General features: G+C 51.6%; 7 protein-coding genes across 7 annotated transcripts; 3 read left to right on the top strand and 4 right to left on the bottom strand.

The window, feature by feature from the left end:
* Positions 1 to 1,403: 1,403 nt before the first annotated feature.
* On the bottom strand, positions 1,404 to 3,023 carry PMZ80_005621 (uncharacterized protein; the record flags this gene model as incomplete). The annotated part of the gene is made up of 2 exons (XM_064874039.1): positions 1,404 to 2,311; positions 2,360 to 3,023. 2 exons carry the CDS (start codon positions 3,021 to 3,023, stop codon positions 1,404 to 1,406), a joined length of 1,572 nt encoding a protein of 523 aa, XP_064729761.1.
* A 787-nt stretch (positions 3,024 to 3,810) lies between these two features.
* PMZ80_005620 (uncharacterized protein) lies at positions 3,811 to 4,645 on the top strand (the record flags this gene model as incomplete). The annotated part of the gene is made up of 4 exons (XM_064874038.1): positions 3,811 to 4,032; positions 4,059 to 4,277; positions 4,369 to 4,445; positions 4,507 to 4,645. 4 exons carry the CDS (start codon positions 3,811 to 3,813, stop codon positions 4,643 to 4,645), a joined length of 657 nt encoding a protein of 218 aa, XP_064729760.1.
* Positions 4,646 to 5,665: 1,020 nt separating this feature from the next.
* On the bottom strand, positions 5,666 to 7,684 carry YVH1_2 (tyrosine protein phosphatase yvh1; the record flags this gene model as incomplete). The annotated part of the gene is made up of 3 exons (XM_064874037.1): positions 5,666 to 6,590; positions 7,251 to 7,532; positions 7,632 to 7,684. The coding sequence occupies 3 exons, from the start codon at positions 7,682 to 7,684 to the stop codon at positions 5,666 to 5,668; spliced, it is 1,260 nt and encodes a 419-aa protein (XP_064729759.1).
* A 6,735-nt stretch (positions 7,685 to 14,419) lies between these two features.
* On the top strand, positions 14,420 to 15,250 carry SEC22 (SNAP receptor; the record flags this gene model as incomplete). The annotated part of the gene is made up of 2 exons (XM_064874036.1): positions 14,420 to 14,453; positions 14,625 to 15,250. 2 exons carry the CDS (start codon positions 14,420 to 14,422, stop codon positions 15,248 to 15,250), a joined length of 660 nt encoding a protein of 219 aa, XP_064729758.1.
* Positions 15,251 to 15,309: 59 nt separating this feature from the next.
* On the bottom strand, positions 15,310 to 16,433 carry PMZ80_005617 (uncharacterized protein; the record flags this gene model as incomplete). Its single annotated transcript, XM_064874035.1, has 2 exons — positions 15,310 to 16,191; positions 16,275 to 16,433. 2 exons carry the CDS (start codon positions 16,431 to 16,433, stop codon positions 15,310 to 15,312), a joined length of 1,041 nt encoding a protein of 346 aa, XP_064729757.1.
* A 746-nt stretch (positions 16,434 to 17,179) lies between these two features.
* Positions 17,180 to 18,422, bottom strand: PMZ80_005616 (uncharacterized protein; the record flags this gene model as incomplete). The annotated part of the gene is made up of 3 exons (XM_064874034.1): positions 17,180 to 17,312; positions 17,365 to 18,173; positions 18,222 to 18,422. The coding sequence occupies 3 exons, from the start codon at positions 18,420 to 18,422 to the stop codon at positions 17,180 to 17,182; spliced, it is 1,143 nt and encodes a 380-aa protein (XP_064729756.1).
* Positions 18,423 to 20,734: 2,312 nt separating this feature from the next.
* On the top strand, positions 20,735 to 21,302 carry PMZ80_005615 (uncharacterized protein; the record flags this gene model as incomplete). Its single annotated transcript, XM_064874033.1, has 2 exons — positions 20,735 to 21,149; positions 21,202 to 21,302. 2 exons carry the CDS (start codon positions 20,735 to 20,737, stop codon positions 21,300 to 21,302), a joined length of 516 nt encoding a protein of 171 aa, XP_064729755.1.
* Between the last annotated feature and the right edge of the window lie 319 nt (positions 21,303 to 21,621).

Genomic DNA, 21,621 nt, shown 5'->3' with positions numbered 1-21,621 from the left:
TGGGCCGGGGACGCCTGATCTGCTGTAACCTCGTCCGCAGCAGGCAGTAAGCGTACTGATTGGGCCAGGAGTAGTCCTGTAACACAGTAGAGCACACTCAGTGCTGGAAACAACATAGACCGGATACCATCTCAACTAATCCTCACCGGCTGCATCAGAGTATCGGCCCTGGTCTGATGATGGAGCCGCTTACTGGAATTCGCATAAAATGCGACTGGAAACAAAAGTGACAGGGATGAGTCCTTACAACGATCGCCTGCGTGGCTGGAACGACGGTGCAGTAAAATACAGCATTGGCGCCGAGACCACAAGCAAGGTACTGATCAATGCAGGGCCACGTGGGGGCCACGGCAGATACCCGTCATGGCATGGACAGCTCGAACAAGGTGAGTCGAAACAAGTGTTCCAGTAACAGGTACGTACTTGTCTTTTGTTTCTCCAGGGTGCCTGTGTTTATAGGAATCTATACTGGCGCTTCGGCCTGTCTTGCGAAGGCAGTTATGCATATTATAACCCCTAGAGCTTAAGCGTTGTAGGCATTCAGTAGGCCCAGAATACACCGACGGAGATCTCCGCAATAGCTAGTAGCCGGAAGCGGGCAAAACCGGCCAATGATTTTCCTGCACTGGCTTGCTTGTGAACCTACTGGTCCCTGCCATCGAAACGCCGGGCCTGTGAGAAAGCTAATCCAACTAGCTGACACGCGAGAAACGGGACCATATACATTTGGACAAGGTGTCGAGGTAGCGAGCTAAACGCATCCAAAACGACCACTACTGGCCACCTTGCGCGCTGTACCGTCACCAGCCGTCCGACGGATCGGTCAGGTAGACTTCAAAACCGTTGCTTGAGACGCTGTGCAGTGGTCCAAAACAAGTGGATTCGGCCCCATCTAGAGACTCGGTCAAGGAAAGCTGCACTCGATCCCAGCGCTACCACGTTTTGAAGCAGCTAATCCGAGGCATCTCAAGGAAGCACTACTAATATTAATTGCAAAGGTTTGAGTGAACTAGAATGATGCCTGGTATAGCATGTCTCCACCGCCACGTTTCATGGATCCGCTGCACTTGGGTACAGGCATTCCTGGGATGCATGTCGTGCTAGCCAGGGCTTGGCTTCTATATCGCGCTGCTGTTAGAACTGTACTGTATGGATGCTGATGTAGTGGTATGTGGTGGGTAAGGTTCGGGGGAGGCTGTGGCTGCGAATATGTAATGACAGGGTCGTAATTGCCCAACACCACGCAGCGCAGTCTAAACGGCCGTTTCAAGACGAAGCAAGGCGAGGTCCGTCTATCGGCAACCTTGAGGAACAACCTGAAACCCCAACCACGAACGAGCTCCCAATCACAACTGAACAAAGGAACATTATTTGCCAAGTTGGCAGGTCTGTCTATCTAAACACTAAAACTCAATTCTAAATCTTTGACTCTTCCTTATTCTCTCTCCATACTTGAAGAACATCAAGCTGACCGGCCACAGCGCGATCGCAATGAATGCCAGTAACGAGTTGCCCCAGCCAAGGCCAAGAGCTTTGTACATCCCCGGTCCAGCCAGAGGGAGGAACGCACCCATCAACGATCGCAAGACGGTGTTCGCCGCCATGGCAGACGCCGCGTAGACAGTGAACGCATCGACGAGATACGTACCGACTGGCATGAACACTGCTAGAAGTCCAGCTCCGACCCAGCCAGTACCGATGATTGGCATGATGTAGTGTATCCGATATTCAGCTGACCAGCCATACCAGAAGAGACCGATAGGTATCATGGCCGCACCAATCATCATGTGAGGAAATCGATATTCGGGTTTCCGCTCTCCACCGTTCTTGTTCGCAAGGTATGTCACGACCTTGTCCGACGTTGCGCCGAATACGAACAGACCCAACATCATGCCGATACCAATGCCCAGATAGGCAAGACCAGCTGCGCCCTGGCTAAAGCCGTAGCTCTGCTCGAAGAGACTAGTGATCGTCGTAAAAAGCAGGTACAGATAGCCGTAGACGACTGCCATGTACAGACTAAGCAGGAAGACAATCGGGGAGAATATCAACATCTTGGTCGGACGAACAATAGCCCTGAGGAACACCTCTCGTGGCGGAAGCCCAGAGTCGAGTTTGGATCGGAGTTTGTCGTTGCCAGTTTCCTTCTTCATGCGCTGGACCCTTCGGCGGAGAACGACGGGTGCGTAGGACTCTCGCATAGTGAGGACAGTGAAGACTGTCATGACGCCGGATGCGATGGTAAGGACTCGGAAAACCCACCGCCATCCTGCTCCCTGGACGAGGTAGGCGCCTGCGATGGGGCCGATCACTAATGTAATGTCAGTGGTGAACGGGGATATGCCAAGGTATCGCTTACCTGGACCTAGCAGAGGACCGATCGAATAGACGGACATAAACTTTCCTCGCTTTTCAGTCGGGATGAGATCGCTAATAGTCCCGGAGCCGATGGTAAGCGGACAGACACCGAATGCGCCTTGGAAGAATCTAAATGCAAGGAGGCTTCCTAGATTCGGTGCAAAGGCACAGGCAAGCGACCATACGACAAATAGACCATTACAGGCGTGATAGATGGGTAATCGACCGTACAGTTCTGACATAGGAGCGATGAACAGTGGTCCAATAGCGTAACCAAGAATGTAGATCGACACGATGAAGGAGCCGAGTGTGATGTTGGTCGAGTTGAAATCAGTGAGGATATCAAGTGTACCAGGGGCGACCATCGAAGAAGCAAGAGGCGTCAGAAGCGTCCATGTGGATACTATTACGACGTTGATGACCTTCAGCTTCGGTGACCAGTTCATCGGATTCTCTGGGTCGTTGGGCCCATCCCAGAAGACCACATTGGAGTCTTCGTTGGTCGCAGTGCTGGGTTTCTCAGTCTCTGTCTGGGTGTGTGAGCTTGTTGAGTTGACCGCGGTCAGAGTGTCGCCGGGGTTGGTCTTCGACCTGAATTGCGATTCGAGGTCCTTGTCGGATGTGTGCTTTGCCTGATCAGGCGTTCTGCCATCTTGAGTGGACATTACTCTCACGTCGCCTGCTGCTCGTTATGTCCTAGTGCGGGATGATCGCTTGTATGTGCAGCGTATGTTAGAAACAAGTTCCAGGATACTCAACGAGAAACAGGCGATAAAAGAAGTCAAAGGGACCAGGAAAACATGGAGTTCATCATTGATCGCCAATCTCGGATCTCATTAAGTTAGTTAGGCCTTAGACACGATTTGTGCTTGTATTTTTGCTGTATGCAAGTTGTGCGTCGGTTGTGAAGTTGCGAACGGTGATAAAGGAGGAACAGCCGAGGAATCTGGCTGTCTTGAGGAAAGCGCGAATTGCTTCCATGGAGTGGCCGCGGTCCTTCCGGATAGGGGTTTACCCTTTCCTGGCTGTTAGTTAGCTTCATTGTCCGCTCCTCCGTCTCAAAGTCAATCAATGCGATATCGTCCCGAAGCCCCATCGTACGGAGCAAGATCTGAGCACTTGTCCTCGAATACAGTACCACCAGTACGACTTCCGCTCGGCGCAACACGGGAGCGGCAGGCCACAGTTTTGACGCTATGCCGTTTCAGGCGTGGCGTTCTTGGGTCCCAAGGTTGGCGATGGACCTCGTGATCTCGGTCAGTTGCCAGCCTCATATAGCCAGATGCTCAACAGTGAATGCGTAGAGCAGAACACGTCCCAATGACTATACAGCGAACTCTCATGTGAAACATGGTATGACGCGCTCAGCTAATATCCCGAATGGAATGAGGGTCAATGAGCTCCGGTGACATACCCCGCATAGCCATTCTCTCTGGCATATCATAAACCATAATGGCGAACCCTCCGTTTCCGAATGAATACAATTTGAGAACAGTTGCCGAAGCATCCAGCAAAGCATGTTTCGTATGCCACAGATCGAGTACGAAAGTGCTCATCACAACCGACAACAAGGTAGGCAAGCAGTATATGGACTACCTGAACCCAACCCCTGGCACAAATGCCTTCGAGCGAGGCGACTATCAGCTATTTGAATTACCACTGCACATCATGTCCGTACGGCATGCTGACGATCCAGTCAGGACTTCTTCTACACGTGTCCATCCCACCTGACAGACCGCGGCTTCGCTACTCCAATCATAGACGAAAAGGCCGAAGCCGAAAAGAAGAAGCAAGAACAACTCGCCAAGGAAACAGAAGCAATCATTAAGGAGTACGAGGAGAAACTAAAGAAGAAAGGCAAGGACGAGAAGAAGAAAGAAGATCCTGCTAAGACAGCGGAGGACGAGAAGGACCAGAAAGTAAGTCCCCAATGCCTCACCTCATGCTCCGTCGGCTCGGTTTTCCTTGCTTTGCAGTGTGGCCAGACGCTCACCGTTCCTTCTTCTGCAGCTCAAAGCCCTGGATGCGAAGGTTGGTACTAGTACCCCGGTCGCCGACGATGGTCCTCGTCAGTACACACTTCACAGGTACGTGCATTGGTCGCAACAGTTGCTACCCTACCCGGCGTCTGTACTCTGAAGGTATCAGTCCAGCTGACGGCACGGACAGGAATTTCTACCAGATGAGACTCGATCGGCGGACAAATATGGAAAGAGCCAAGCGTGAACAGTCACGAATGAAAGACCCAACGTTCTTTCCTGCTGCGCCGAAGGGCGATGTCGCTTGAGGTGTCGGCCATCTTGGGGGTGGAACAGGGCGGAAGATGGAAATGTAATGCCAATTGAGAACAAGCAGTGGCTTCTAGCACGCCATAATCATGGGCAGCGGTCAAGCAGATGTCATGAGCCATTGGAGACTTGGGGCATCCTGGGATGTTTCGAGAAGGCCGTGGTGTGAAATCGCCACTGCCAGGTACAGCAGGAATCGAGAAGAGCCTTGCATTAGAGAAGCAAGTGTCGTCCGCCGAGCTACAACCCACCACTCCTACCGCAAACGTGCTAGCCTATCTAATTCCGGCGGCTTCTGTCGGCCCCCAATTCCCACCTTCTTGGATGACACAAGCCCTTACTAACAAGGATCAACAAGCGCGGCGCCAGAGACGGAGGGAAATTTGTCAGCTGAGGACGCGAGCAAAGCGTGGAACAACTGGCGAGCAACATGAACGCATGATTGGTCTTGTAGACACGTTATGGCACTAAGTGATAGCTTGCAACAGACCACGCTTCCCGCCCTTTGAAACTATTCAAGCATCGAGCTTGTTCTGTATTCCGGTTCGGGGCGGCACTAAGGACAACAAGCGTCCAGGGGTGCCTTATCGCCTAACGCATGGCATGTACTGTAATACCTTGTAAATAACGACATGGCGTGCAGCGCCAGCATCACTTGATCCTAACCAGAAACATCCCGACTAGAAGCCACTTCTACCGGCAGGCGCCATGACTTGACAGTGCTCGTCACGGTTTGGGTTGCTCTCCCGAGCCCATAAATACCGGTGCCAAGGCTTCTGAGCTAGCGGCCCGCTTCTGCGGCCTCCGCGCAATATTTCCGACTCATCTGCCAATGTTAAACCGGGCTCGCTACTATTCCCAGGCAATAAGTCGGGACCAATGCGCGCGTACCAGACCTTGTCGTCCCGTCGTACTTCACATTGTTGCCTTGCCGAAAGCGATAGGATGTATTCTGTGGCATGATGGAGAACGTTGGCACAGTGCTGCGACAGGTATCTCAAATATGGTGACCAGTCCTATCACAAATTGCCCTGTCTCTTCGCGCCAGGTGGGAACCGCAAGCCTGACATTGACGACGATAGCGACGCCACATCAGATTCTGCACCCGACTTGGACTGCTGGGCTCCCGCTTGTGGACGGCGGTTGACCTGCTCGTCGACCTTTGTCCTATTGATACCAAATCCTGGCGTTACCCATCCACCACAAGAACAGCGCAGTCCGGTCCAGGCAAATTTGCCGATATTGGCACCGCACTTCTTCCCGGGACAAGTCAGACGGCCTTCCATCTTACCTTCAGAGAGCACCTCTCGCATCCATGACAGCGGGTGCAGAAAGATGTGAGCGCATTGCGGAGGTGGTAACGGTGTGCCTTCGAGATGTGGCGGTTGTTGGTCACTTGGATCTCTATGAGGAGGAGGCTTGTGCTCGATAACGAAAGGGGTTGTGGCAAGTATGTGCCGGCACTTGCGACACTTGATGGTCACTTGTGGTGATGACTGTTGTGAAGAGTGCGACAGCGCCTTGCCTTCTTCTGTACCTGTAGGGGCCAACACACCTGGCGCAACTTCTTCCATGTGCTTACCTTCCTCTTCATCAGACTCGTCTTCAAATTTGATATGCTCCATCTCAGGAGCTTGCAGTGTCCGCAGGCTCTCTTCGACGCTCCGCTTGTTCATCCATCGACGGAAGAGTTTGTGTGACCTTAGTTCTTGATCCGTAGTTGGACAACCCATGTCTTCATAGAGGTGCAATTGACTCATGAAGCCTTCGTTGGGTTCTGCAAAAGGTCGTCCTTGCCGTAAGAGCTCCAGGGCTTCAATAACCGACAATGGTTTTGGTGGAAGTGAGACCATGTCCTCTGATTCGTTGACTTTGGCATGCTGCCGACTTGACCATAGTAGATAGGCTAATAGGATGGTAGCAGATCGTGATTTGCCCATCGCACTGTTCATACACAGTCAGCTTTCGTGTCCACCCATATGTAAAAATTCCCAGACTGGAGAAACGCTCATGTGATTGACCTCCTGCGTGGTCGGATGCCAAATGTCGAGGCGACAAGTGTCAACCACCTAGGGCCGAGTGCAACCTGCTTCGGTTATCCTCGCTTATCAACCAGCCAGCGCTTCATGTCAGAAATGAGAGTAGAGAAACTTGACCACTGCGCTTGCATACGACATTACCAAACGTCCGTCCTGACGAGAGTGACAGGTCGTTGCAACGGCGCGGGATCAGGGTGATGGAGCTTGTCAGAAACTGGTCGACGTTAGGTCCCAGTCCGCCATCTGCTTCTCTTCCCTAGGGCTGTGACCCTAGAACGTGACTGCTGAAATGTGACTGCTGACGGGTATTGGCGCGTAGGTACCCGTCTCAACCTTGCCGAATACTGTTGTCAGACGAGAACCGACTCTTACCCCCCGATCTTCCTCGTATGCACCAAGACGGACTCGCTGGCTGCATGATCGAGGTTCCCCTGCCGTATCTAGACTGATGAACTTTCCGTTTGCATCCTGCATCCTGTTTCCGGAACCATGGTTGTGGCACCTAATAGGCCTTCGGTCGAACGCAAGTGGCAATAAAGCATGAAAAAAAGGAGAATGCGCTTACCAATGAATATAGACCCCACTGCCCTTTTCATCAACATTGTCGACGCCATTGTCATGGCTCGAGTTATTGTTGGGTCGATAATTCAATCCCTGCTTGATGAATGCATTGCTCTTTGGGAACCACTCGAGAAGATTTTCATCCTCAACATCGTCCACTGGAATGTGCAGGTGTTGATAGCCGCGTATGAGTGGAGCGTCATCTTTGAACTCCCAATCCAGCACAGAGACAATGTGTGTAATGTTGCAATTCTTCAGTGCTTGCGTGCGTCGTAGACCAATAAACCTGAAATAGAGTCAGAGGCGTGACTTGCGTGGCAGGCGAGCTGCAGCCTTGTGCGGCTGATGTTGTGGCAACATTGTGTGACGGCGATTGCAGACGTACCCTCCAATATAGAGATTGTGGTTTGGACATTTGTCCAACATTGGCTGATCCATGTTTCCTTGGCTGTTTGATAAGCTGAAGGATGCTGTCGAGGATATCGTCGTGGCCGGCTGTCGATATGCAACGACAAACTTGAATTGTGAAAGGATGGAGCCGGCAAAAGCTGACCGAGGCAAAAATCCACGCTGCGCCACTTTCTTAGTCATGGACTTGTGGCTTAGTCGCGTTCCCCATTCCTCCCCCTTGCTCTCTGCCAGAACAACGCTGCTCAACGTAGCTTACCAGATTCATTTGTGCAGGCAATGACATAGGATTGGATGCATCGAAGTCCTCATTCCGTTGCTACATTTGCCCATGATCGCTGCATGTTACATGAGGCGACGGTGAATGTCGTCCCGCGCCACACTGAACTGTGATCGAAAACATTACTCTTCCAGAACCTTGTCTCTCCTTTGCTCAGCTGGATTGCTCCCAGCTTTCTGGCTGCATGCTGATGTGTCCCGGCACGGTAGGTCCAAGCAATGCCAAGCTCTTCGCCGCACAACGCCTCTGGCGCACCAGAGCTTGTAGTATTGTATGCGCTGGTCAGTAGCGTTGAGCCGATGTGCTTGGGCTGTTTGAACAAGACTTGCAGATGCCTTCTTGAGAACGCTCCATCATTTCCGCGAACAATAATATAGCCCGAGCACCCTTGAGCCTAATGCACAACTATGGCTTTTTGGCCCACCCCGGCCGAGGCTCACCCAGCTTCATGTCCGCAAATCATGGATAGGGATATTCCCTGTCGGCAAAAACTCTATGAGGCAGGCAGACCGGAGCAGTGTTTCGATCACGAGGGTTGGCCGAGTAGTGCTTGACATTGCAGCTTGGTTCGGGACGCAGTGAACTATGATTTAATTGCTGGCAGCACAGTGATTGGCTTCCTGGTCCGCCAATCATACGTCGCATACCAAGCTACGCCTCCTTATTAGCACTTCAACTGTCGATAATGCCGTTCCTGGTGAAACATGTCTGTGATCATATACAGTATATGCCATGCAAGCGCGGCAATGTGGTTAAAGTCATCGTGTCAGAGCAAAAGCGACAATAGGAGTGCCCGAACGTGGTCATGCCATTATCAGATCGTACAAGATGTCGAAGATGATTGGCTATACAGTTGGGTCCTGATCTCAGGTTGAGCCTGCCCGAGTCAGGTTGGTAGAGGCCTCCATCTAGTAAACTCAGAGCTTTCAGTAGGGTGCCAAATATCGTACGTAGGAAGATAGCTTGATTCGACATTCCGATAGTGCAAAGACTTGCCAGCAATATTTCGAGGACCACAAACAGCGCTGGCCGCGTTGTTTCTCTTCCGCTCTGCAGTATTTCAGCAACACGGTACGTATTTGATACCTAGCAACAGCCCAAACATCTTGCTGCGATGCTATAGAACAACCTCAGGCTCGTGAAGCGAGAAGCGAGAGTGTCGGAATCCTAGAAGAGAGCAAGTCAGGCCATATTGATCCTAGGACGAAGGGTTGAGCCAGGACTGAAAAGAGGGTATCATTGCGAGCGGCGCATTCCCATCCATGGATGTGAGTACCTAGGTACTAGTAGTGAACGGTATTGACAATACAAGTGTTTTGAAAGAGCTAAAAGCTGCAGTAGCTCCGCTGTCGGCGAGCCTTAAAAAGCGCGCTTGAGCGGGCCTGAAGGTGAAGGGCTGTAGGCCCCACCAGCAACCGTCGGTGGGCTCGGCGTACACGCTAGCTGAGCGCACCATGCCGATCAGACGGAAACCGCTGTGGGGTCCTCCTACTGCGCGAGACTTACTACTTTCTACCCTGGTCGTCTTTTTCGTGGAATCGTTAGAAATAAGGCTGAGCTGGGAAGTGGTAAATGCGACTCGAGTGCCAGGCATGCAGCTCGACATCCTACTCGATGAGTTCTCACCCACCATCATTATTGCTTGACCTACTCGTGTCTTGCGTCCCATTCCATTCGACCACCTACGATGCGCCTTATTTAGCTTCAAGTTGGTGGGACTCTAGCAATGCCTCCTCATCACCTCGAGTACCCATCCCACCGCTCTGCCTGAACCCGAAATCCATGCTACAACTCGGGCTAGGATTGTAAGCAGGTGAAGAGTCAATAGTGTTCCCACTTTGAACATATACTGTCCTTACCGCTGGGGAACACTGCAACACTAAGGTCGGCACAGCTGATTCGTCCTTGAGTGCGTACGATTCAGCTTTGCTTGCAACCAATTTGCCTCTCGAGAGTGGACTCACACGAAAAGATCATCGTGTGCGAATCTGTTTCCTCAGCTGGCTGGCGTGCACCATTGGGCGTTTGTGATGAGGTTGGCAGCCACAGCACTTCTAGAATTTCCGCCTGGCAAGCAACTGCTACCTCCACCACGGGAACCTCGAGAAGAAAACTCCACAGACTAAAAGAGGAGGATGGACATTCCGCATGCGTCGTCAATAGCTCTCCCGCCTCCCACATCGAAGCTCCACCGGCGACACCCGTCACGTTCCAATTCTCAAACCTCTTCCGAATCTGGTCGGACAAGAACAAGCATGGCTATACCAGGTGCACGAATGGTAGATGTTCCCCCTGCGTTACCCCCTCCAAGATATATTCACGATCTTGATGATGGCGTTGATATTGCATGGAATTATCAGAACGAGGTCCACGGTCACAGCAGATTGGCACCAATAAAGGCCGGATCATCCTTATTTGGTCGTGCTCAGCTGCCCGGGGACGAAGATGAAGATATAGACATGGATATGGACACTGATGACAACGTTCAATCGCCATTAACGTGGCAACGTACGGGAGGTTCTGTCCCCAGTCTAAGAAGAAGGCCTCCTTCATCATCAGGCATAAATCAGAGGTGAGATGTTCTTCCTGCACGTTCCATCTCAACCTGAAAACATCAATCACATCCCTTCGTGGCGGACGATTCTAACTCAATGAAATGAGCAGACTCCATAGTGAAAAGCCTCTGGCGCAGCAAAATCAGAACCAAGCAATAAACGCCTACGACAAGCATTTACTTCTGAGGATTGGCAAGTCGCACTCGCCTGGTCATTCCAAGTCAAATTCAGGAGACCATCCGTCGAAGCTTTCACTTCAAACAAGAGGTCCGAACTTCCAGAGACGGTCTTCTCATGAATCCGACCCATGGGACAAATACATGACAAGTCCTACTTCAGCCGTGTCAAGCGCCACTAGGTTTAGTTGGCGCGAATACAGCATGGACCCACGGAGCCCTGCCTCGGAAAGCACATCGTATGGACTTGATTCTGACTTGTTCGGGCGAGACATGTCAACAAGGCCTCGCGTTGGATCGACGCATGGCCTAGGGGACAATAGAGCACGCTCGGAACGTGGGAGTTACGATTCTGCTTACTCTGCAGGTGCACACAGCTTCATAGAGGAGCAACCTCAACCAGCCTTGTACCACGGTGTCAAAAGGAGAGCACTTTCACCACCTCGTGAAACATGTCATGATCAGAGGCCCGAACCTCTCAAACGACTTCAAAGCAGATCCGATCTGCAAACCGCAGCAGCAAACCAGCAGCAAAAGCCAGAATCTCTTTCCTCTACGGCGTCAAGTAACCGTGCCTTCTCGTATGCCTCGTCGAACATGCTATCAAGTACTTCAAGCATGACCAGCACTTCATCCTTGGACGCCCCACTATCACGCGAGCCAAGTCGGCAGATATTTGCATCCCCAACGTCAGCAAACAGCACCTCTGGTGTCGCAATATTGCCCCTCAGAAGAGCTCCTGAATCCGCCAACAAGATAGCAGCGCAAGGAGATCCACCTGTTGCGCTGTCACGCATTGGCAACCATTGGATATGTTCATGTTGTCCCAAAAAGCCTAGGAAGTTTGACACCGAGGAACAGTTGAGGTACGCATTATTCACCCCGTCCACAGCTACTCTAACAGTCTTCCAGGTCTCATGAGAACGAGAAACAATATACATGTGCATACTGTAACAACCGTTTCAAGAACAAGAACGAAGCCGAGCGACACCAAAATTCTCTCCACTTGCGGAAACAATCCTGGTCGTGTGCAGCGATCTCAACATGTCAGGCCGCCTTCCACCCCGCGGCGCTTTCAAATCCTCGTAACTTGGCAACCGACTCTTGTGGCTTTTGTGGTCAGGAATTCTCAAGCCAGCCTCCCAACTGGGAAGAAAGGATCGAGCATCTGACCAACGTCCACAAATTTGGAGAATGCAACGCAACGAAGAAGTTCTATCGAGCGGATCATTTTCGACAACATCTCAAGCACAGTCATGCAGGCAAGAGTGGGAAGTGGACGAACATTCTGGAGAACAACTGTCAACGAGAAGAAGCACTACCCGAGCCTGCAGGCTTATCGCCTACAGCCAGTGAACACTCGCAAAGTGGCAGACCTGCGAATCCCACAGATGCAGCTACAAGTGGAGTGGGAACGATTGACGAAGTACACGAAGAGTCATGACGACCTGATCTAGTGGTTACTACTGTCACACTTCGAGCTTGTTTGTCGGCTACCGATCGCCTCGACCCGTGGTCAGTCCTGGCTCCACCAAACTCATGTTGAGTCTGTTGACTTTCACATGGTCTAATTCTTGGCTGCGGCTTGTTCGAAACAATAGCTAGGGCCACCGCTTTGGGGTGCGGCAGGAGGCCTAATAGGCAGTTGATCTGGATCTGCGACGGCGTTTTGCTGTCGCATAAGGAACAGGCAAAACATCACATATACGTTCTAAGGTCTTCATCTTGAACCTTACCCTCATGTTGCGAAAACTCAAGTCTAGGGCTCATATTCGTGACTTCTGCGGCCTCTCAGCAATGACCTATATATGGCGCGGTCACCGCGCTGTGGCCGAAAATATGCAGATACATAAAAAGCCTATTTGAGTAAGCCATGCGAACCACCAGAACGCGAAATTCCTGCATAGAGATGCCTTGTATTTGCCGCTTTAGGCTGTCACCCGGATGGCTGCTGTCTCGTATAGACCTGTAAAGGTCCATCCGAGGTATGTCAGCTCATCGCTTACCATAAAGGTTCTTTGGATACCGGAATCTGCAGGGTATTCGATTGGTCCGTCGGCATGGATCTCTCTCATTGTCCGATCAAGCTTGGCAAATGATCCGCCTTTCGTACTAAACGCTGTTTCTCCTCTCGCGTTCAACCTTATGGACGAGACCATTACAGAATAGGGGCGATACAAGCGGCAAAGACTTCAACGCAGTAATTCTGATGCTTTTGCCTGTTCGAGGTGCAATGGCGACCAGCAAACGGCGAAACGTAATAACGGAGCGCGTGAGAGATCCTGCAAGCCACTCTTTCACCATACGCCTTCCACAATAAGCACTGTTGAGCTGGCACAACCACTCTCGAGAGATTGCATTACACATTGCCTTGGGAACGGCTCTGGTGGTAAGCTCGAGATAAGTACAGCAGCGACGGATCACACTGTTATCGTCTTGTCCCACGGACGCAATGCAACCACACCAGATCCTTCAGGCTGTCTTGGAGGTGGTCTGCCTCGTCTGTTCATGGCCTTGCGTGCCCAAGGAACACGCAGGGGGCAAAGTGTGCCCTTGCCCTAGGCACGTAGTCCTCTCGCGCCAAAGTGGCAGTACTGCGTTTTACAATATTACATCATCAGCCGAAGGATCACTTGGCATCGCCTTACCGCTCAGGTTCGGCCATCACGAGAATTGTGGGGTGTTCGTGGTAGCACAATACATTGTCACAAGGCTGCGCTGTGGTGGGCGTAGTGCTTACGCGCGAGGAGCGCTTAAGCGCGCCATACATGCGAGCTGCAAGGCTGGCACTCCCTCATCGAACTGAGCGGGTACAGCAACAATCAAGAAGCTGACGCTAATGAACGATGCTGAGGACTAATTTGCCGGTACTGTATGTATTGGGCTGAAACACGCTTGTCAAGATGTAAGTTGAAGGCGGTATGCCTTATTAGGTAAAGGGCACGGATCAAAGCTAATGGATAGAAGCAGAAGAAATATCTACTCGTACCCAGTAAGCGAATTCACGACATGTACGAGAAATTCTAGAAGTACTCTCAAATATTGCTTGAAGCGGGTTTTATCTCCGCAACCCCCGAAGGATCGAGCACAAGCGAATGAAAAGAGGGTTCTGAAGGCCGTGAGGTGCCTTGTTCATGGTAGGGCTGTCATGTCTTCGGCAAACGCCGGTATTGCCCAACTGCGCGAAACATGAGACAGCTACCAAATTGCACAGAGCACCAGTCGACGACCAGAAGCTACGAAGGAGTTAGGTGAAGAGCATTGGGCCTTCCGAACGGTCGTGTGTGACTCTACAGCGCTCGGCACGGATGTGGCATAGGTGTGCGCTCCGTGAGGGCGATGCTTCTTATGCAGAAACCGCACCATGTGCTCGTTGGAGGGCGATGCTTAGAAGATTGTGAGGGGGTTAATGATCATGATGCTCTCCAGACTGAGCCTTGCGACAGGTGTAGATAAGGCTGAAACCCGATATGATCAGATCGTGACTCCTAGCACGTGCGTTTCAGATAGCGTTCATGAGGCAAGTGCGCCCAAGTGTCCTTTCTGAGTTGCGCTATGACGAAGCAATCTCAGCTGCCAAAATAATTCCAGATTCCTGGTAAACACCACGAACACATCTCGTCTGCGCATATCTGTCCTTCCCACGTTTTACCCTCATTTTTGCAAGAAACTTCCGCAGCACTTCGATTGTGGCCGGATTCCAACCAGTACTCGACACAATACCGGAAACTCGTGCAAAGTAATATTGATCAACATGGTAGTCTCAGGGATCGCCTCAACGCAGATAGGTACGTGTACTCTGCCTTGTCCGTCGTGGAGCGCGACAACAGCGATGTGGCCGCGGACGTAGCGGTGGCCTTCCCACTACAAAATCAAAGCCCTAACACTCCGTTCCCATCCCAGTTTACTGGGCGGTCTGGCAGTCTTGCGACAACGAGCATGACTAACTCTCACTGCAGCCCGGCTCGATGGCCTTATGCTCAGCGCCTCAGTCGACGACGAACAGACCGAGAACGAACTTGCCGAAGTCAAATCACAAGCAAAGCTCATCTTCCGTAGACTAAATCGCAACTCGGCGTCTGAATGCACAATTGAGAGCGGACCCTATAATCTTTACTACACTATCCGAGACAGCGTGTGCTTCCTCTGCATAACAGACCGGTCCTACCCGAAGAAACTCGCATTCACGTACCTCTCCGATCTTGCTCAAGAGTTCACCACGATTTACCCCTCGGGACAGTACCTGTCTGCGACCCTGCGTCCCTACGCCTATGTCGAGTTTGATGGGTTCATTCAGAAGACGAAGAAGACGTATCAGGATGCGAGGGCCAGCAGTAATCTGGATAAGCTTAATGATGAGCTGAAGGATGTGACCAAGGTTATGACTAAGAATATTGAGGATTTGTTATACAGAGGGGACAGTCTGGAGAAGATGGGTGAGATGAGTGGGAGATTGCGGGAGGATAGCAAGAAGTACAGGAAGGCTGCCGTGAGGATCAATTGGGAACTGATGTTGAAGCAATATGGGCCGTTCGCAGGACTGGGATTATTTGTTCTGTTCTTTCTCTACTGGAGGTTCTCCTGAGCCAAAGACAACGAGCGGCGAACGACCGAGACATCAAAATATGAAGAGGAGGCAGAATATCATATCTCATCCTCTTCCTCATCGAAGTCATCCTCAGCGCCCATATCATACAAAATACGACCACCCTCACCACCACCACCACCAGCTTTCTGAGCATCAAAGTACGGCAGCACAACTCCATCGCGCTCAAGTCGCTGTCGTTCAGTCAAACCAAGCGAAAAGGTCACATCAGCCAAATCTTGGTCAGCATCCTGCTGTGGCGCATCCTCCACCTTCCTGAACAATGGATGGTCGTCAAGCAATGAGACAACTTCTTTGAACGCAGACGGCGACACTTTAGCCGGCACCTTTTCTGGCAGGAAATACCACTCAAGCACACCTCGCCCACTCTTCCGACGATGCTCAAGCTGAAGCACAATACCTCGGTGCTCAGCTCTGATAGACCTCTGCGGTTTCAGACCAATCAGAACACCTTGCTTCTCCTCCGCTAGCCCATATGATGGCGCGCCGAGACTGCGCTCACGAGCTTGTTTATCAGATAGCAGGATTGACAGGGAGTGGACTGTGATGACAGTTGTGGCAAGATACTCCAGCAATGAAAGTGGACTCGGCGAATATGGACTCGCTGCAGTCTGCATCGGAATATCGAGGTGGTAAACCGCGACTAGAGAAATCGATGCCTGTGAACCTCTCGGTGGTTGAAGAAGAGACATGAGGAACGCCGTCAGGTTTACGTCAGTCCTTGGTTGCACGGATGCTCTGCTCAGACTCGTCAACGAGTCAATCAGGAGCAGGCACCGTTTATTCGCTGTGGTGATAGCCGTTGAGACGGCTTGCGCGATCTGCTGGGGTGATTTATTCCAGCATGAGATAAAGGTGTCGACTCCGGTGGGGGGATGTGGTGTCTCGAAGGAGAGGAAGATCGTGTGGGTTTTTGAGAGCTAGGATCGACAATATGAGTAACGTGTGTAGCTTCTACGCTGTGCTCGAATGCACGCGTGAAGAATCTATAGTAGGTACACACCTGTGCTCTCCGTATATACTCCCGCAATAACGGCTTCGCGGGCTGCTCGAGTGTGTCAAGGACGAGCGTGAATGGTGAGGCGCCCTCTCGTTGGTTGAGGAGCCGTGATATTAGGAGGGTGTTGTGGGTTCGTCGATGGGAGAGGTTTATGTGTGCCATGGCTTTTGCTGTTTCTGTTGTTGGCAGTGGTGTGTGTTATGTTTTCGGCTATGTGTCTCGTGGTGCATCTGTGTGGTGCATAGATTCTGTCATCAAGGCTACCCCACAGAGGTTTATAAGTTACTACATAGTCTTCGATGTGCGTGGTCGAACTGGCTCTGCCGGTCATCAACATTTACTGTAATGTCGATTGCAATAATTCATAAATTTGTGCCTGAGGCTGAGAGGGAAGACGGTGGGTGGAGGGACTTGAACTGGATTTGGCTTAGCGTGTATGTAGCGGGCTCGGAAGTGGCAAGGTCGCGTGTGCGCTTTAAGTGCTAGGTTGTACCGTATAGCTACTCACGAGGCCCCCTGTGGTGAGATCAGAGGGGAAATGTAAATTCGTGGGTATTTGTACCATGACGGACTACGGTGATCAAGCGCCAAATACATAGTGATGCTCGGACAGTCTGGATAGCTGAGACTGAAAGTGCAGTGGTATGTACATAAGAACAATTTATTGCGGAAATACAGTATCTGAGTATAACTATCCACATGTATCCTCGTCCAGCGCAGACCTCCTTGGTTAACGGCACAACTAGGACAGAGTATCTTACCTGTACATGTGGAGGAGAAGAGAAATGCCTGTCCAGGCAGGTGTGGTATGTAAGGAAAGAAATGTGCCTTCTAAAGGCGAAAAGCGAGCGTATGGTCCTGATCCGCCAGCATCCAGCGCCAGGTCGTGCTCACCAGCTGAGTGGCGCTCACGACCTCACGATAACCGCACGAAGTTCTCCGACCATCTCCCCGTCCCTACCATCGCTTTTGGTTGGAGTGCAGGCCTCGAAGACGTCGCCCGCATGGTCGCAGTCGTCGTCGAAGTACCCTTGAACACACCTGATTTGAATTAGTACTGACCACTCAATACAAGTCAAGGGTCTAGACTCACGATAGTATGGGCGTGAATGCCACATAACCGCCCTCACCCTCTCCAAGGTCAAAGATACCCTGGAATGACCTGGACATGGACTTGGAGTAAGAGAACCCAACAGACCACGTAATGATATCCAGTATGTCGGAGACGTCGATGTGTGTGTTGACTTCCCATGTCTGCGTCACTTCTTCACTCATAACGGCCCTGCAGATGGACGTATTTGCGCATTTGACCCTTCTTGAAACGGCCTTGGTCTGGCCAGCTCTCTCGTACCTGGGCTTCGTGATCGTAAAGTCACCGTTCCCGCATTTGCGTTTGGTCAAAACAGCAGGGACAGGCGCTGGTGCAGCCTCCGGAACGGGCTCTGGTGAGGCATATCGCTTGACCACGTCCTTCATTGTGTGGCGTTTGACCAGGCTGAGTTCATCCGCCGAGAGATCTCGACGCTCCTTGGTTACGGGGTCGTGGACCTGTGGCTCGAGGGTCGTTCCGTTGGCGCTGAGAATCAAGTTGAAGCCGCCTGATGAGGACCCAGCCATTGCGGTGGGAAGGCCTGCAGCGCCACAATCGCCTGTTCCGCAGCAGAACTGTCCAAAAAATGCAGATTCAAGGGTCGCACGGACACACTGTGCGGCTTCAACGACTATCGATGGGGCGCCACAGGTGCTGTCGCCGGCAATGACACCTGTACGGATGATGTACTTGCAGCCTTCGTCCGGCTGGGGGAAATCGAAGAAGACGGTTAATTGACCGTTCTCGGTGTGGTTGAACAAGCCTGAATCGACAAATTGCTTGGAGTCATAAACGGGGCAGTCCGGATAGCCCTATCATGGATGGTCAGTTTTGGCGGACTAGATTCGAACGTTGCTCACCGAGCCTAGGCCAAAAAAGACCGGACAATCACCACAGTCGTTCTTTGTGCACAAATAGGTATTATAAGCGTCTCGAGCCTCGAGTGCCTCGGAGCGCTTGTGTCCCATAGCATATATCTCCTCTGGGGTAGGGACGCTGATGATTGGAGTTGCTCCTGCAAGACTGAGCAGGCTCAGAGAGGCGACGGCGGTGAACTTCATGGCGGCTGGATGGTGACCTTAAGGAGAACCTGGAAAGTTGGTAGTGAACGTGAGAGAACCTTGAAACTTGGTAATGAACGTGTTGATAGTAGAGCACTGCCTATCGATGCGCAAAGAGGTTTCTTTATATGCTGTCGTCGTGTTGTAGCCTCTCCGCATCATCTGCCCTCCTTCGGTAGTCAATGCTACTCTGATAGCCACACGGCTGCTCACTGCCTGATACAGTCGTGCTAACGTTGATGCAGGGGTCGAAAGCATGTCTGTCTAGGCATGGTCTTGCTTAAATGCCACTGCACAGGGGTACGGGGAATTCAGGACCGTTGCAGCTGAAGTCCACGTATCCATAACGCGGCACGGTTCCTGCAGAGCTAGGGAATATCACCTTGTAATTCATGTACTGTCAGCCTTCACCAGTCAATGTCAGCGACACCATACACAGGACAGTAGAGAACCCTGGACTCAACAGGACGAGTTCGGCGGCGATCGCTGGCGGTAGATTGACCTGGGAGGCAACGGATGGAGAGCGTTGAGGGGCTAACAGATATTGTAGGAGAGATGGCTCGCGGGGTAATCTCCATGGTACGAGGGGCGCGGTCATCTGGAGTGTAGTCTTGGTTGGTTAATAGCTTGCTGCACTGCAGATGTTGTGGGAGTCCCAAGATTCTGTATGCCTAGTGGCATGCCTAGCCACCGACGCTGGGGTTTCGAAACATGCCTTAGGGTGTATCGATAGACTAGAACACTCCATCTGGAAGAGCAAGCTACGCGTCGTTGTTTCTGCTAGCTGGTTGTAGATTGCACTGTCTTCCAGAAATCGTCGTTGCAGGATCGACCTGTTGGGCAATTTGCGAGGCGTGAAGACCACAGGTGCACAGCATGAAAGTTGCTTTTCAAGTGGAGCTGTGGCCACTTCATGTGATCAATGCGCCGTCGCGAAAACGTGCTGGAAGGCGCCTTTGTTGCGACTAGGTGCCATAAGTTGTAGCAACCGCGTCATCGACGATTCTTCGAGATCTGGAGAGACAAGGGCAGAGTGTGATTGCTCTTGATCATTTCAGCACGGGTGCCTTGTCACGTACGATGTGGTGAAGTATCGTGAGCTGTCCAAGGCACACCAGTCTTGCGACACCTAGCCTGTCAGCCTTCGAGTCTCGAGCTATAGCCATCGCCTCAATGTCTGAAGCTCCAATATGCCTCAGCGACAGTACCACTAAGTTTAGGGCTAATGTTTGATGTTCGTTCGGCTTGATTGGCCTGCCTCCCTTGAACGTATCGTCTTCCAGACTAGTATAGCTTTGTATGTTAGGCCTACGCAGGAGACGTAGACGTTGAAGTGTCTTTGCGACTTCCGACTCAAGTATCATGTGGAGTCAGCAGGAGAGCTGGGATGGCAGGCGCTTGCAGATTGAATTCTCCAAGCGGGAAAATTAGGTCAGCATCTTGTCTCGCGCGGTATTGGTGGTTCAGCTCGTTGCTTTGTCTAGTGGTCGATCATGGCAGATAACGCCTTGCCGCCATAGAAATGAGCTGCATAGCGCAGCATGCAAGGATCGTGCCAGGCCTGCAGCGGCTCATGTGACTTTGAAGCAAGCCCACTTCGTTATGAAGAAGCTTTGCTTTTATCAGACAGGGGTGTCGGGCGAACGGCGTTGCAACACTTCTTTAGCAAGAGAATGGTCAGGCATCTCTGGACCAATTGCCAGACTCTCATCACCTAGCAGTGAGGGTGCTTTGATATTCATCGCGAAATACGAACTCCAGCAAACAGTAATGGGGCATCGTGGTTTGATTGTAGGAGTTGGCGCTGAGCTGGTGCAGCACTTGCCAAGGAAGCGAGACGACCTGCACTTCCTTCTGCGTGATATGTGGGGAAGGTGCGTTCCTGCGCCAGACCGAGACCCTACCACTGTCGAACAACGCTTTCAGATGAGCAGGGCCGGTGTCATCAGCCAGAAGACCAGGTGTCCTGCACCTTATCGTCTGTTGGTTGTTACATCGTTTTGTCCAAAGACAGGTTAGTAAAGCCGCGACAATCAATCTACAGTACAATCTTGCCTGAGCCTGCATGGGAGATTGACGCACCTCGTGGCCCTTAGGCTTCTACCTTCCCAATATTCCTTCCACGACTTCTCAAGCTTGTTCGAAGCACTGAACTCAATGCTCTCTTGAATTCATCTTGGTCGCCTGCTGACCTAGTCATTGTCTCTTCTTTATCATAACCCAACAAGACGCCCATAACCACTGGAGGCGAACGCCATTCTCAATAGCTCTCCATATTCCTGGACACCGTCAACAGAGCCGTACCAGCGAACATGTCACAAGCAAGCACCTTTACTAGCACCAGTCCAACTGGTACGCCTGACCTTCAAGCACCAAACGCTTGTTACCCATACTCTAATCCAACTCTTCAAAATGTCACTGGGCTAAAGGGTCAGGTCTGCCAGGTCAATTGGCCACCATGGATCATCGACATAACCTCATGCTGCGAAAACAACACCGCCCCTCGTGTTCAGGATGACTGCACCCAGTACTGCGTGTACGAAGGACCTTACGATGACTTCATCGACTGCGTTAAAGGCACGCTGAATGATACGGCCGAGCAGTCTCGAACCACACCGTATTGCTACGTGCTTGAGGCAGATGCGTTGGGGGCGAATGTGACAGGCAACGGAAATCGGACGGCCACAGAGAGTGCGGCGGCGGCTAGTGGAACTGAGACTGGGGATGGTAAGCTTACATTACCTGTCCTACCAAGCATAGCAAGTGCTAATGTGCACAGCGGCTGCCAGAACCACATTGCCTGTAAAGTTTGGTCAAGCGGTCCTCATTGTTGGAACGACTTTCGGTGGGCTGTTGCTTGGTGCGGCGCTCATGCTATGAGTCCTCTGATAACCTGGAAGCTGAGTGACTTGACTAAATGATGGACATTGGTTTGTCGGTCTGATACATAGTTACAAGCGCTTCTGTCTGTAAAGCCTCCAAGAATCAGCGTCTAAGTCTCTTCAATCCTTATGAGTCGTGTAGAGATGCAAAGATGAATGATCAAAAGTGACTGGTATGAAGCTGTTGTCCTGAGACCATCAAGATGATGGAGGTAGTTGAGGATTTGGGTACCTTGCCGAAAAAGCCAAGATGAGCGCCGATACGGTAGAGAGTAGTGCCTAAAAACGACATTCCGTCATGTGCTTAGTTATGCGAA

Source organism: Knufia obscura (assembly GCF_036327395.1).
Source record: "Knufia obscura strain CCFEE 5817 isolate CBS 148926 chromosome Unknown scaffold_6, whole genome shotgun sequence".
Classification (NCBI taxonomy): Eukaryota; Fungi; Ascomycota; class Eurotiomycetes; order Chaetothyriales; family Trichomeriaceae; genus Knufia; species Knufia obscura.
This window is presented reverse-complemented; position numbering and strand designations above follow the sequence as displayed.